Consider the following 15,608-nt stretch of genomic DNA (forward strand, 5'->3'; position numbering starts at 1 on the left):
ACACGTACTAATCACCTACAAATACTTCGATCGGAGTTATTATATTGATAAAATACATATGAAATAATTACAGTTGCTAATTGTTTGTGGCATTAATCTTGAAAATCTATATCTTTCACCTGGCCAGTTATATGTCGCCTGTTCCCGTGTCGGAATAAAAATAAAACTATTTATATAGGCGCCAGAAAAGCAAATAAAGAATGTTGTTGTCATAAAGCATTAGAATAATAAACACTTTGTTTCTGAAATATTTCTTAGTTATTATACCAATTCTAAATTAATATTCATAGTTAAGACAGGACAACGTCTGTCGGATCCGCTAGTAAATTAATATAATTCAAAAAAGGATGTCAATTGTACAATGATCGTAGTTCAAGTGACATGAGTAGACAGAATTGTATGAAGAATCTTCTAACGCCTGATGCGGGTGACGGCAATGTTCCCGCGATGGTGTTTTGGCGTAATATTTGCGCAGCCGTTAAGTCTGAACACAATTAATGTACAATCTTCAAGAATTATATAGTTTTACCTTTGGCATTAATTAATCTATCTATAGGTGTAAATTTTATCAAAATCCATTCATTAGTTTTTAAGTTAATGCCATTTATATAGACGCGGCAGACGGTTTCTTCTTCTTCAACGGCTCATATTTCAGTCAAATAATGCACAATCTTCAGAGTGACGTGTCGATCGCATGATTGGTAAATCGGTTGACGTTTGTATCCCGCGCTGTATACGATGCGCAAACCTTTGCCTTTTCTTACATATCTATGGATATCTTCTATAGTGTGATATACGCTTCACATTTCTACATTCCCGCGCTTCAAGTCATGACAATTGTCACCGACGATGCATAGTGATAGTTGAATCACAGATTATACAAAAGCGATTGTACAGCTTGGATTTTTAAAATTCACCACACTCTGTGGACAAATGTTTATGATTCTAAATTATGAACATGTCAAATCAGTGCAAATCGTGCAGACTAATTTAGGAAATTTGATGGACAAATTGAGTAGTGTTGCCAGATCAGAGGATTTCCCCCCTAGAACACATAGTAAGAATGGTCGGAATCGCAAAAACCGAATAAAATTTGAACATGTCAATCCATTTTCTATTACAGACACTTTGCATAATGCCTTTCATTTCCCAACAATCACATCACATCCTAGGGGATTTCTAGGGGGGAAATCAAATTAGTCTAGGGGTACGTCGTCGAGACCATCTGGCAACACTGAAATCGAGTCTCCAGATCAAACTTTTATTGTATACAATAAAAGTATAAACTCCCACATTTGTTGGTAAAGGTCTCACAACTTGCAAGTTGCAACCCTAATCTTGTCAAACACAGCCGATCGGCGATCTGTCAAAATTGAGAAATAGAGTTACTTTACCCCGGACACAATATTCTCTCTATAAATTTGATACTGTGATTGTCTTATTTGTATTCTGTGATGAGTTCTACATCTGTATACGATTCTGTGGTACTTCGTAGTTTTTAATCTGTGCAACAAAGTCTCATAATTTTCGACAGGAGAACGCAATTCAATTTTAATATATTTTAATTGAATATCACATTATCTCCGAGTTCAAAATGACTTCTGTTGTACGAGCGGGGCATCTAGCACCGTATTTTAAAGCTTCGTCTAGTGTGATTTCCAATGGGCTCAAACCTGTGTCGGCCGTCGCTACTCCTGTAGACAAGCTGGTCTCGCAATCCCTGCCTTACACCTCGACAGTGCAGTCACTCCACGGCTCGTTACCAATTCAGGGTTTGAAAGTTAGACATAGTACACAATGTAAGAGCAAGCGCAAGATGATTTAGTTATTAGGATTTTGTTACATAACATGTCATAGTGTTACTTCTTACAGCACCAACTCAAGTCCGATATGCACACTCGGATGTTGCAGTCCCCGACTTCTCTGCGTACCGTCGCAAGGACACCCTCGACCCAACTGTTAAAGCAGAGGAACATACAGATGGCCGTAGTTCCTTTACATACCTCATTGCTGGTGGTAAGTTTACAGGAATTATTTAACAGAATCAACTATTCATTAACACATAGATTTTCATATTCTTTTGAGATATGTTCTATTATTTTAAAGACCTGTATGTATATTAAATAATATATAGTCCATATCAAAATTGTTTGGTGCTGTTCTTGCCCGATTTCCCTTGACTTGCGAACTGGTAGTAAATGTAAATTGAGAATCAATTTAACATCTCTGTGTACTTGGTAACCTATGTGAATAAAGTAATTTTAAGTTTGAGACAAATATGAATTTTCATATAGATTTTTGCCTTAATTTACAGTAGTATAATAATGTAAAACTGTTTTCAATTTGACAAAGAAGCATCTTTTTTAATGAAAAAATAATCATAATTCACACATTCTCAGTAGATGAACTACAAACATAAGCTAATTCAACTAAGTCTATGTAAATTATTGTACAATTCAGGGTATAAAGGAAAATGAAAACAAAATCGCATGTGGACGCTTTATTAATCTTTCATAGTATTGATGAGTCTTTTACCAAATAAGACACAAAACTAAAGAGAATTGCAAGATTTATTACGCACCATTGAAGTTGATAATTTTATAGATTTTTACTTTCTATTAAAAATTGAATTGAACGAACATTTATTATCTGTGTAGCGGGCAGTATGGCGGGCGCGTACGCCGCCAAGTCGGTGGTGACGCAGTTCGTGTCTTCGATGGCGGCCGCCGCCGACGTGCTGGCGCTGGCCAAGATCGAGATCAAGCTCGCGGAGATCCCCGAGGGAAAGTCGGTGACCTTCAAGTGGCGCGGGAAGCCTCTGTTCATTCGTCACCGGACGGCCAAGGAGATCGCCGTCGAGAAGGCTGTGCCTCTGGAGGTGCTGCGCGACCCGCAGCCGGACGACGCGCGCGCGCAGCAGCCCGAGTGGCTCGTCGTACTCGGCGTGTGCACGCACCTGGGCTGCGTGCCGATCGCCAACGCCGGGGACTTCGGCGGCTACTACTGCCCCTGCCACGGATCGCATTACGACGCGTCGGGCCGCATCCGCAAAGGGCCCGCGCCGCTCAACCTCGAGGTGCCTCCGCACACCTTCGGCGAGGACGGCATCCTGGTGGTCGGCTGAGCCACCTCCTCCTAGGCCAATACTTATTTATTTAAGCCCTATGTGTTATTGTATAGAAACGATTGAACGATAAATATAAATTCTATTTAATTCTATTGTTTCCTTTGTATCGCGGGGACCCGAAGTCGAGTGCGCAGTACCGGCCCTGCTGAGGTTCCTCTGAGGAAGCTTAGCGATACCGTATCTTTAAGTACACAGTCTACTCATGTAAAAAGTTAACGTCATCAGATTTTCATCCATACCCATTATCACTTATTTTCTTTTAAGGCTAATCCAAAAAAGAAACGAATTAAAAACAATATTTTCCATTAACCTGGTTTTGGGCTACGTTTAAAGTAAGTTTAGTTGTACGATGTAGCCGCTAGACGGCGTTGGAGAAACTGATGTATTGGATTATATGAGAGTGGTTTGTTCCGAGGCAAGTCGAGACTCGTGTATGATAATTATCAGTATGTACTCATGAATGTTATGTCTCGCCCTCGTACACCTGTCCCACAGCTTATCGCCTTTCAAGTCAAACGAGCTCATGCGAGTTTACCTGTGGCCGTACCGAAATCCACCAAATGGTTATCCTGGCGGATGTATGCGCGTGCAATGCGCGCACAGCCCCACCCGCTTCCATGGAGTCCTATCGGGTCCCAGTGAACACTGCCACGGGGAGTCGGTGCTCTACCGGTACCGTTTAGTTACCTGAACTCTCTTGCGACCGGTTTACAATCAGGGTCTCCACTGTTGGGCGCGGGCAGCCACGTCCGTGGGGGATCCAATCAAAGTAATATTTCCTCTACTTGCAGTCAGCGTGCGACATGGAGACGGGGTAGGAGTCCGCCTTCGGCACGGAGGAAGTGAGTTTGAGTTGAAATAAGTCCAAACAGAGCCGTCAATATCATATCATTCCTTTTCACACGGCACCATTTAAGGTCTTTCCTCGGATCGATGAAACGGTTAGCAATGACGGCTAGGGAGCATGATTTGAAGGATAAAAACTTGTTTAAATTATTATAATATATTTTATCATTCTTTTCACATTCTGTAATAACATCTAATCTCATAATTATAAGTACACTATATTACAATATTAAGGTTTCGAGACGAGATCCATCCGGCGTCTGCTCGACGAGTCGGGTGACCTTTGCGAGGGTGTGGTCCTCGGCCAGACGAAGCTTTCAGTCGTACAATTGAAATAAATCGATCCGTCTTCGCAAGCACTGGATGGATTTCATCACGAGACCGACTCCGCGGCGGCCGTTCTCTTCTCTCGGTTTAATAAATAACAGTTTTAAGATAAATTTTCCAAAGAACTATATATATACTTTTGTGGCGAGACATACCGACGAGTATTTTACACTTATGTTCCATCAAACTTACGGCTAAAGTGAACAATTTTCTTTAATATATACAAATGTTAAATTTCGCGAGCGCGGAGGCGAGGTCGATCTCTCGAAGACGGAGAAGGGTTCACGGGAACGAAGAGGAGGAGCCCTCGTGTCAAGTCGAATATGAAAAAGCGTAAACGAAGGATCAAACGTTTCATCCGGTGATGGCAATATGGCACGGCATCAGGTCGTCGTCGGGGGACGCGCTTCGGGAGGTCGAACAGTTCTATAGGGGAAATATCTCGCTTTTCGCGTCGTAAACGCGCCGTCCCGGTCGCTAGCGGTCGGCGGCGGGATAGAAGGGCGCCAGGTCCAGCGTGAGGTGCCGCAGGGCGCGGTCTCGCTCCGCCGAGCGACAGGCGCGAGACGACTTGATGATCTGCAGCACCAGCGCCTTGCAGTCGAGGCACACGGCCATCGGCACGCCGCGCAGCCTCTCGGCGGCCGGAAGACTGGCGGGACCCTCGACGCTGCGCGTCATGGCGCCGCCGTCCCACCAGCCGAGCGCCGAGCCCCCCCGCGACCCCGGCGCCGACCCGCCGCCCTCCGACCCGCCGCCTTCCGATCCCGCCGTCCGCCGCGCGGCGCCCGGGCTGCTCGGCGCGCTGCCCACGCTGTTCTCCACGCTGCCGCCCTGCAAATTTAAGCGAGGTTTCGTACGCGGGAAGCTCGACCCGTCCCCGTCGTCGGCGGTGGACGTTCGACCGAATGCGATCCGCCCGCTCGGACAGATGACGGAGTACTCACCGGGGCGGCGAGCCGAGCCAGCAGCGAGCGAGGCGGCGGCGGGGGCTCCTCGTCGGGAGGCGAGGGCAGCAAGGAAGGACTCAGCAGCACCACGGGCACGTGCGCGAAATGCTCCGTCGGGATGCGCATCTGTCGACAGACCGGCCGGTCAGCGAACGGCCCGACGCGCGGGACGAGGTCCCGGGGAAGAACTCTCACCTTGGTGCAACAGCGGTGGCAGACGGTCCTCTTGCAGAGCTTGCACCTCTGCCCCCAGGGGCCGAAGATGCCGAAGCGGGTCTTGAGGCAGAGGAAGCACACGCGCCTCTTCTCGACGTCCTCTTTGACGCGTCCCTCGACGGGCAGCACCTCCAGCTCCGCCTTGGTGAGCACCGACCGGATGTGCACGATCTCCTCCAGGGTCAGCGACAGCCGCTCCTCGCTCAGCAGCGCGTCCCGCCACCGCTTCTGCGCACGAGGCGGAGGCCGGTCAGCGTCGACCGCCCTCGGCCCGAGCGAGGCCGAGCGGCCGACGATCATACTGACCGACTCGACGAGGTCGTCCCTCAGGGACGAGCGGGACCAGCTCGACTCGGCGTCGTCGCTCAGGCCGCCCAGGGAGCCCCGCGACTCGGGCCTCGAGTGGGGCACCGACTGAGCGCCCGGAGCCCCGGTGGGCCCCATCGACGCGTTCGCCACCGAGTGGCGCCGCACGGAGGCGCGCCGCGACGGGCACTGCGTCGCCAGGTCGTACGCTGCGACAGCGCAAGGCGCGGTTATTCTCCGGCGCTCTTCGGACCTTCCGGAATCGAACGGATATGAGATGCGCCGATCGATTCCGGAAGCCGAATGATGATGACACGTCTAAGACGAGCGATAGCTTCTAGGACGATGCAACGGAAAATCACAGAAAGTCTAGGATCAAACGGCAGCGCACGCTCCGGTCGGCGGCGCGTGCGGTGGCGAAGGACTACAAATCATAAAGAAAAGCCCGCAAAGAGATGGAATGCGTCATGCGATAGCGTGGGGCGTACATTCGAGGGTCTCATCGCAGAACTGGTGGTACTCGTCGTGCGAGAGACGCGCCCGCGGCGGAACTCTCGGGCGGGAAGCTGCCGTGCCGCATCGGGTCGCGTCGGGCCGCGCCGCGTCCGGCATTCGGGACAAAGTGCACACTTTAGCTTTTAAGACGTGCCTATCTAGGGCCGAAATGATTCATCTCATCAGTTAATGGGTCATCAATTCGAAATAGCTGGTATTATTTTCTAAAATCGAGAGGAAGACGAAAGCGTCTCCGGCGTAGCGTAAAGTGGAGTTACCGGTTCTCTTCCAGGGCTTGGGCGGCGCCGAGTGCCTGGGCAAGGGCCGCGGGGGAGACGCGCACTTCTCCGTCTCCTCGTCGTCTTCGTCATCCTGGAATCGAAACGATATTTCTATGTTAAGACTCATAGTAGTCACTACTTGTAAAGTGATGAAGATTGGTGTTTTAGAGTGCAGTGGAGTGTGGACTATTGGGAGCAGGCTCAGAACTAGTGATGGTGGTGCTGACAAGGAAACAGTCCCTAATTAAACATACTTACTTCAAGGTTATCAAAGTCAACTTTGATGAGTCTCCTCTGCGGCTGCGTGTGCGGCGTGACGTCACCGCTCGTCCGTCGCGTGACGTCACTTAAAGCTCGCCTATCCTCCGACCCGCCACCGCTCACGCTGCCGCTTGCCTCTGTGGTTACAATTATAAATTAGATCCACCGTCGTCACTCATCATCACTTCACAATCACCTTTATGGGTCATAAATAACATTCGTAAGAACTGTAAACCGCTCCAATGTCAATACGGTGCGGTGACCGGGCCACGCTGACTGCGACAATGAGCGTATCACATCATCGACTAGTTTCAAGAACGCAAAAGTTTGGCTATTTCAAATGATTATTTGATGAATGGGGATTCCCTATCATTCTTGAAAACGGGAGTTTACTCTGTCATTTTAAATATGGCCCGAACATAACACTCGCAAAGCAAAGAATTTACACGTTTCTCACGAAAGGCTATGACAGATTGATCTCGTAATTATACAAAGTAGAAATATAGGCCGACGCTTAAACAATTCATATCAATTGAGTGCAATTCCTTTCGCTGTACCTATACCTTCTCTAGAGCTCCACTACTTAAACCGGATATGTCTCAGTTAAATACAATATGACTGTTGCGTGTTACCGGTGCGGGGACGTGCGCGCGCGACGCTGCCCCAGTAGGCCTTGTGCTGAGCGACGTCCAGCGGCGGCTCGTCGGGGCTGCGTCCCCCCACGGGGGACACTCGCCGCCGCCGCACCTTCGCCTCGCTTTTTCTCCGCTCTATGTTGACTCCTAAAGCCACCCACTTCGCAATGTATAGCGGCCGCTCCGCACACAATTACTGTCGGACGGTTATTCCCGAGTAACATGGGACACTATTGTGCCTAAGACATCGATTCGTGCAAGAGGAGACATGGATTGTGAACAATTCACCGTAGAAACGCGAACTCGATTCCAATATAGAGTATGGCATTGACCTAAAACGCGCGAATCGTTGCGGCGCGGCGCCTGCGGGCTGCAGTCGTCTTCCGCGTCTTCTCTAACTTTCACGTGTTCTATATTATCGGAATATAAGCGAAACGCTGCACGTACAGACAGTTTGTTCGTGCTTTAGCGGGGACAGAGGGAACCCGACTGGTGATATCGGCGCAGGGCAAGCTGCGGGACGCATGCGCGGTCCCGTAAAACTTACGTCCCGTTTCAAACGAGGGTTCGGAGATATCGACCCCTCGAGCGCTACGCAGCTGATGGACAAAATCTTTTTCACAATCAGCTGACTAACCTCTCACGTGACAAGTAAAAGAATTGACGAGCCGCAAAATAATTTACAAATAATTTTAATTTCATTCGAGGTCAGCTTAATTCTACGAAAGTCGTGTGTTGTCTGCGACTTATATAGTATACGCGTGGATAAACAGCGTACGAACGGACCGAATGGCCTTGACTTCAAAGTTCCTCTTACTTGAAACATTTCGCTCACGCTCTAAAGTCTAAACCCGTTTATTGAACGCCACTCGCGGCCCCAAAGACGTCATTGGGTAAGGAAATGCAAGACGGGAAGATAAGCCGTAGGCTCCCTCGGTGGTCGTCGTTAATATTATAACGAGGATGAAATATGGGATCAGGTGAACACGAAAAGCCGCTCCATAGATTGCTTCACACAATACAATCGTTCACACGCGTTACACAACCGCTTTTCTTTGAAACGTGACCTTCGCACCGTTGCGTTAGCATTTTATTCCTCGAAAGAAAGACGCCATTTGTGTAAACATTTTTATCGTCAATAATTAAACGCATTTAGGCCCATTTTCTCCTCGTAAAAGGCACAGGCTCGGCACCGCTGACTCGATCTGGCGATGTAACCTTTGGCGAAGGGCCAATTGACATATTTTTGCTATACAATAGAAAGTTTTCAATCAATAAATTGACCAGTACCCTATTGGTCGGCCCATATACCAGTTTAGGTGAGAAGATTAAGGCCCCTTAACAAAAAATGTGTATCAAGCTTCAATATAGGTCTTAGGCTCTGCGTAAACGGTCACTCAATAGAGAAAAAATAGCTTGACGGACTCCATTTATGTTATGTACTATGTTGATGCGTTCTTAAACGTCTTATTCTGAAACAATCAATTCCGTAGTACGTGGTAGAATGACATGTTGCAGTGGCACAACGCAGGACAAATTGGGCAAGATCTAGTTCCAAGCCCGCTCACCGCTCTCCGGTCGGTCACGATTGATTGCGGCAGCGACTGACTGTATTGGCTCCATAACTAGTGTAGACGTTAATAATTCAGGTCTATTTTGAGCTCAATTCAAATAGAATTGATGATTTACTATTCACACACAGCTAAAGGATACTTAACAAATTAAATTTTTCTTAATGAAACGCGACAAGAGTCAAGAAGAGAACAGTCCAGTTGTTACTCGAAGCCTACTGCTGTTGCAATTAAGCCGATGCGCAATGATTGATTTGCCATGTGGGAAAGTATACTTTCTTTAATTACATTTTCCCTTTGCAGAGCTCAGCCTAGTGGCAGATGTAATAGTAACATTATTAGGTATTTACTTCAGTGTGCATTACCACTGATGGTATTAAGAAACATTGTTAACGTTCACGGACGAAATATCTATAAGGCCTAAATTGAGAGACTATATAAGATAAAGGTTACTACACAGTTAATGACTACCTAGAAACCAAAAATGCGTGGCAATAGTTCTAGTTATATTGTTATAAGTCATTTTGTTACCTTTGAAGTGTTGCGAATATGTGTGTAATGGTGAATGTGGTAAATCATAGAATCAATTTTTTTTACTTATGTAACTTTAATGACGTTGTGGTTTATGACATTTTCCTTTGAATAATTGTAATGCAGAGGGAGGGTAAAACACGATGAGTTTCTTGCCCGTTCTTCCCAGAACAAGACCTACTGCTACTTTTGCGAACGGATGCCGTAGTCTTACTCTTACGCGAATTTTGTAAACGTTTTTGACATTCATAAGCATGCGCTAAGACGCATCTAAACTGAATAAACGTTGTTTGATTGATTGATAAATTCATTTTAGGAGAGGGTAATAGGAGCCACAAAAGAATTGTAGCACAAAGCGGGAACTGATATATTTCGTTCGTGTGTGACTAATTCCTGTAACTGTAATACCAGCGGCGGCGCTAACTGGCGCCTGACCCCAAACCCTTACAACCGTTACGACACTGAATCATATTTTCAACGCCTCTTTTCTCTTTCGAGACAACAACGATCCGATAAGATCGTTATCTTCTTCCTAGCATCTAATCTTTATCGCATCCGCACCTGCCCTACTTTGTATGGATTGAGTAGGTACATCGGTGAAGACAGACTCCAATCGCGTATTTCCCAGACGAGGCAGTTATCTTTAGAAAAACCCCGTAAGCCGTGACACGATTTGCGTAATCGGTCGCATGCTGGTTGTAGTCACTTGAAAGTTTATGAAAACGCAAAGTTTTCCTTACGATTTATTTTTATTACTTAAACTTAAAACCTTTGAGAAAAATAAAAAATTACATACGACACATTTCCATGGCCAGTGAGGTCGTAACGCACACCCCCATGTTGCAGTCTTTACTTCACGTAATTGTTGTCCTTTCTCAGTATCGACACGTCACATAACAATTGTTTCAAACGAAATGCTCTCAACCCACTCCACCACCGAGTCGGTAGTCGATTAGCTTTTAATTTTCCCTAAGTCATAATCGATGACATGTCGGCAAGGATCACACATCAATCACAAATGTGTAAAATTCGTGTTCGATCCAAACGACAAGAAACACGCGCTGCTCGCGCGACTGCCGCGTGACGACTGAAGAGCGAACGCTGAACAGCAATCGCCGCTTTACTTCCTCGGTTCAGCACATTTACTTTGTCTTTCGAGTTAAACTCAACAAATCACTCGGCCGCACTCGGATAGTACCTAATATACATCCTTCGTTAATTGCATCTTATAAGTCTCCCTTACAAGTCTTACGACAGTTACATACATACTAGATTTAATTGGAGCACACCTTCTGCATATCGGGAGTATGTGTTATCGTTCTAGTAATCTAAGATACTCGGCTTCTTGTGCAACTCGATTACGTTTCAAACCGGTTTTTTACGCGGAGGTACTCGAATTACTACTGTCAGTCGGCAGGTCCTGAAGACTGCCCCGACAAGCCAACCAGCTTCTTTTTTAATGCAATTCTTAATTTAGAGAACAACTAAAGACGTGAGGTGATAAGTGCATTTTTTTGTTGTATTTGAGTAAATTGAAGTTAAAGTTTTACAATAATTTTCTTTAGTAAGTCGCTTAAATGATTAGTTATGGCTTAAATTTCAATGCAAAGTAGTGTGAATGATCTTACAATATTGAGGGTACGTTGGTAATAAAATTCTTGCGATATTATTCGATATTTTATTTAAATATAGATATAATATAAAATTAGGTTCTATTTTGGTAGCGTGTTATATTTTTTTAATAATTATAACAAGCCTTTTCAAAAACATAGGCTATTATATTAATATCACACTTATAAAAATACTATTGTTGGCTTAAAATTTACTCAAAAATTCCGGCTTCACGTACTCTGTTGGTCCCGGATATTCCCTTTTATTTCTACTGAAACTTCTTGACCTTTGTTTTGGCAACTTGGATCTACTTCCACATATCTTAGAAATGCGCTCGCAACTTTGGCACTGCCGCGATCCGCAACATCTTCAGTCCAGGTACAACATACGGCTTTTTCTTTGCTTCACATCACAAACACGAATACCCAGGTTGTAAAACCACAATTGACGCAAATAAAACGCTTTTGACGTTGTTAGTTTTGGTAATGGCATGGTTTGTTGTAAGTCCATCGTAACGTACGCAATATCTCCATCTCGGGTTAGTTTTCTTCAGTCAACTTGCATAGCTTCAACAGCAGAATAATAATTTGACTTACATTCGTCATTTGAGTCTCCAGCATCGCACGTAGCGCACGCTCTAGCTCTTTGGGTATCCAAACGACAGGTTGAATTGTGTGATGAAAATTTGGTTATAATATGAAGTTTTCTTGACACGGTATTTGTCTGATAGGTCCTCATTACGACATATTCCAAGGTATATATACTGTGCAACTTGGTCACATTCAGTAGCGGTGATAAATAGAGTTTGTTTATATTTTTGTTTTATGAGTAATGTGATGATTGTTCAGCTGGAAAACTTGAAATATGCTCTTTAATACGTTTAACAACGTCATTGTCTATTCTGATGTCTACCTCTCTGATCTGGTTTTGGAGCTGCAAGTCCTTCTTTAATTCCTTTTATAATAAGATTTTTGGCGACCAATCTGATAAATGCCGAACAAACCTGTATATTATACGTAATACTTGTAGGAACTAGGAAGCAGATTTATGCATTCTAGCATTACAGCGTTTATTCACTACGGGCATACTCTTAATGCTGCTGAATAAAAGGGCATTCGTACTTTTGATGTCCAGTCAAGCTGTTTAATGATGAATTGCTATCTTCAATGGAAAAGTTGAGTTCTCGTGACACAAAATCCCTTTCTTAATCTTTTTTTCGGAACTATCTCTCGTTTGTAAGATACATATTCCTCTCCTTTTGCTCTAGCTGTAGCTGCATAATTTTTCTTCCAAGATTGTTCATTCCTCGGTCGTTTTTTGAATTTATTTTCTTTTGTTGGAAAAACCTTGCACTTTTTGATGTGAAACATCTATAGCCGCACGTAAAACCAACTTCTGCCGTGGCGACGCCTCGCCGTACACACTACTGCATATAGACTGTATATATTGTTAGATTAATTATTATTATTGTAACAATTAACAAACAAATTTATTGTGAAACATTCATTATTGATACTTATAATTTACGATTTTAGTAATATATTGAAATAACTAGCCAATTAAAATTTACTAATGTTATGTCCAATACTTTTGTAACATACTTCAGTTACCATCGACCAATTGTCACAGTTAAACCGTCCTCAGAGGCAACATCGAATATAACTATTACCGAAGTCACTGATTAAACTAATTGAGTAGTCACGATTTGAAATAAATTCGTAAGTTTTTGTATTTAATGAAAATAAATGTTTATTCAATAAATAGTCATCGATATCTGGAAAAAAATCGTAATATTTTATTTTATCATTATGACATATTTAGTTGCTATCACAATATGTTCTTTTCTGCATATTACTTTTACAAAATAATGTCGATGAACTTCATAATTTCAGCGATTACACTACATATTGTCAATTATGTATTTTAAACAATATTTTACACTGCATCCCACAGACACAAATCGACAATAACAGAAAGCGAGCAAAACTGCAACGAACGAACGCAATCACCACATTTGACTTCTTGAGTGGATGAAGGTTTGCGACTTAACACCTTCATTCACGGAGAAAAAGGTTATGTTCGTACATATCACCTTCTTCAACGCACAAAAAGTAAAGTTTTTAATTATATTATTGGGAGAGGGTGATATGTGTACATACCTCTTTCATCGTCTGTAAGTTTTAAAATAAACTAAACATAACACCTTTTTTCAAATTTTATTTCCAAAAATAAGCTCTATATCGACGGTTTTAAGGTTTGTGCTAATTCAATTTTACATATCATATTGATGCACACAAAAAACACCGAAAATTTGACATTCATCCACTCACGTCTTCAACTGTAAGGAGGTTCCTTCCGAAAGTGAGACGACTTTTGTAAAAAAATCAGCAGGAATATACAAATAGACAGCGTCAAAAGAAGCGTGGTAAAGAATAGCGTCACCGGTGTGTCAAGGGCCTCCCGACACGTGAGGTTTTCAATCCGATTACGCTGAACTAGTTCCGACTTTTGCATTTCCGTGATGCATAGAAAATAAATTTTTCATCTACACCGCGTACGTACAATGCGTCCGGGCGATTGGATAATTTTGTTTTCTTATTCGTGCTTTGTCATTTTGAAATTAATAACCGAAAGAGTAACGTTTATAGTTTTTTAAAAATCTTAAACATGCGATGTGGTAAAATAAATAGATTATGTTTATTAAATGAAACGCATTCCGTTCCCATTGCAATAGTTCGTTAGTTAGTCTGGTCGGCTTAAATATTTTTTATTTGTTAGACGTTGCAAACTCTTTGCAACGCATAAAGAGCTCAGAAGAGTCGCAGTGAAAAGTTTTCAAACGGAAGCTTGTACTTCAGGACGTGATACGTTATGGCTAAATAAATATTAATAATTAATTCACCAGCAAACGGATCTTCCGCGTTTCTTCATTCGGTCATGTTAAAAGTTTGAATTATTGTAATGAATAATACAAGATAAATGGCAAAGTATAAGATTTATACACATTCAAAATTATCAGTATAGTACGTAGAGCGGTATAAAATAAAACAAAAAAGGGAATACAAAAGGCAAGGGGAGGAGCGAGGGTTCAGAAGGTACCTGGAAACAGAAGTGGGTGAGAGTCGGGTCGGCGGTGGGTGAGGGGGCGGAGTTAGGGCGGCAGTACTCACGGGGCGTAGGTCGCAGCGGCCGGCCGAGGCGGATGGAGCGCAGAAGCTGCTCCCGAGGCGTGGCCTCCCGCTTGGCCGGCGGCAGTTGGCGCTCCGAGGCCTGTTCGATGCGAGCTCACTTTTAATTTTAATATGCCAAATCGCTCTTCCATTCCATACAGACTGACGTTCGTATTACACGTTGCAGCGTTTAAAAATTAGAGTATTTTAAAATAGTATTAAGTCCACATTATTCCCATATGAGCAGAACTGAAACTGTTACCTTTCGGAGTGGAGGTCTACTTCTAATAAATTCGAGAATCATAGCGTGTGCGTCTTTCTTGACACTGAAAAGAGAAAACGAAATATCACTCAATCATCGTGGGCCGAGAGGAGGCTGCGCCTCGCGGATGCGTCGAGGCAACGGGCGCGGGACGCCTTCGAGCGAAGGCTGGCGGAAGGCTCACTTGTGCGGGATGCTGGAGTCCACCTTCCGCAGCGTGTAACGCCGCGAGCGGATGTCGTCCATGAGGATCTCGTAGGGCGTCAACTCGTACTCGATGGGCGTGCGCGAGTGGCTCACCTTCTTCAGCTTTACGCCCATTCGCAGCTCGCCGATCACCTGCATCCAGAACCGCGCCTGCCGACCGAAGCCCACGTCATTGCCGCGTCGACACACACAAACACACACACAACGCTCCACACTTTCGCCCCCCACCGATACCTACTTGAAGGGCCCTCCAGATCCTGCGGTTGGACTAGCAACAGAAACACTAGCGTTAGTTACGTCACAACGAAATGAAACGAACGATTAAAGGTAAATTGGGCGTCAATGGTCTACCGAAGCAAAACTACTACTGCATGAGCTATTTCAACAGGGTCGGTTCGGAAAGTTTAAGCTGCATCGAAATATCACTTTGAATTATGTTCTGCGGCGAAAAGACGAGCAATGCGCTCGATCTGCGTCCGACACCCACTCGTTCCGTAAGGGGCAAAACAATTAAAACGTCTTTTAAAAGTTTCCGAACGCCCTACGTCTCGCTAACGTGCACGACGACACTCGTCGCGAACGTAAAAGGGAGAGTTACCCAGTCGGAGAACTGCAGCGTGTCCAGGTGCGAAGCGGACTCATCCGCGGCGCCGAGGTCCCTGGCGGCGGTGACCCTGACTCGCGCCAAGAACGACGCCAGCTCGAGCGCCTCGGCGACCAGCGCCCGGCACACGGCGCGATAGTGCGCCGCCGCAGTCTCTCGCGCGCCTCTGCCGCGACCCACCCCCGCGTGCCACGCGCAGCGCTGCAAC

At 44.9% G+C, this 15,608-nt stretch overlaps 2 protein-coding genes across 6 annotated transcripts in view; one reads left to right on the plus strand and one right to left on the minus strand.

The window, feature by feature from the left end:
* The first annotated feature begins 1,463 nt into the window (after positions 1-1,463).
* On the plus strand, positions 1,464-3,214 carry LOC123707565 (cytochrome b-c1 complex subunit Rieske, mitochondrial). 2 transcript variants are annotated; one of them, XM_045657701.1, is made up of 3 exons: positions 1,464-1,799; positions 1,858-2,016; positions 2,658-3,214. In XM_045657701.1, the coding sequence occupies exons 1-3, from the start codon at positions 1,595-1,597 to the stop codon at positions 3,122-3,124; spliced, it is 831 nt and encodes a 276-aa protein (XP_045513657.1). In that variant the 5' UTR covers positions 1,464-1,594; the 3' UTR covers positions 3,125-3,214. The 2 variants fall into 2 exon arrangements, with proteins under 2 accessions (XP_045513657.1, XP_045513658.1); XM_045657702.1 differs by having other exon boundaries at positions 1,478-1,799; positions 1,873-2,016.
* A 900-nt stretch (positions 3,215-4,114) lies between these two features.
* Positions 4,115-15,608, minus strand: part of LOC123706761 (protein spire) — a 28,870-nt gene continuing 17,376 nt past the window's right edge. Inside the window, exons 5-15 of one of the 4 annotated variants that reach the window (XM_045656166.1) lie at positions 15,395-15,601; positions 14,774-14,946; positions 14,590-14,653; positions 14,328-14,427; positions 6,807-6,946; positions 6,546-6,639; positions 6,261-6,338; positions 5,773-5,981; positions 5,446-5,694; positions 5,248-5,376; positions 4,639-5,134 (exon numbers count right to left, since the gene is read on the minus strand). In XM_045656166.1, the coding sequence (XP_045512122.1) occupies positions 4,778-5,134; positions 5,248-5,376; positions 5,446-5,694; positions 5,773-5,981; positions 6,261-6,338; positions 6,546-6,639; positions 6,807-6,946; positions 14,328-14,427; positions 14,590-14,653; positions 14,774-14,946; positions 15,395-15,601 (1,800 nt within the window). In that variant the 3' untranslated portion in view covers positions 4,639-4,777. Of the gene's footprint in view, positions 5,135-5,247; positions 5,377-5,445; positions 5,982-6,260; positions 6,339-6,545; positions 6,640-6,806; positions 6,947-14,327; positions 14,428-14,589; positions 14,654-14,773; positions 14,947-15,394; positions 15,602-15,608 lie in introns of all 4 variants that reach the window. The other 3 variants (XM_045656165.1, XM_045656168.1, XM_045656167.1) reach the window with 3 other exon arrangements.

This window comes from Pieris brassicae, chromosome 3 (assembly GCF_905147105.1).
Source record: "Pieris brassicae chromosome 3, ilPieBrab1.1, whole genome shotgun sequence".
Lineage (NCBI taxonomy): Eukaryota > Metazoa > Arthropoda > Insecta > Lepidoptera > Pieridae > Pieris > Pieris brassicae.

What these genes read in the sequence shown, in the direction of transcription:
- LOC123707565 (XM_045657701.1), top strand. Translation starts at nt 1,595, where the DNA reads ATGACTTCTGTTGTACGAGCGGGGCATCTAGCACCGTATTTTAAAGCT. An exon ending in AGTTAGACATAGTACACAAT is followed by an intron (nt 1,800 to 1,857) that starts GTAAGAGCAAGC and finishes AACATGTCATAG; the next exon opens with TGTTACTTCTTACAGCACCA. An exon ending in TACATACCTCATTGCTGGTG is followed by an intron (nt 2,017 to 2,657) that starts GTAAGTTTACAG and finishes TTATCTGTGTAG; the next exon opens with CGGGCAGTATGGCGGGCGCG.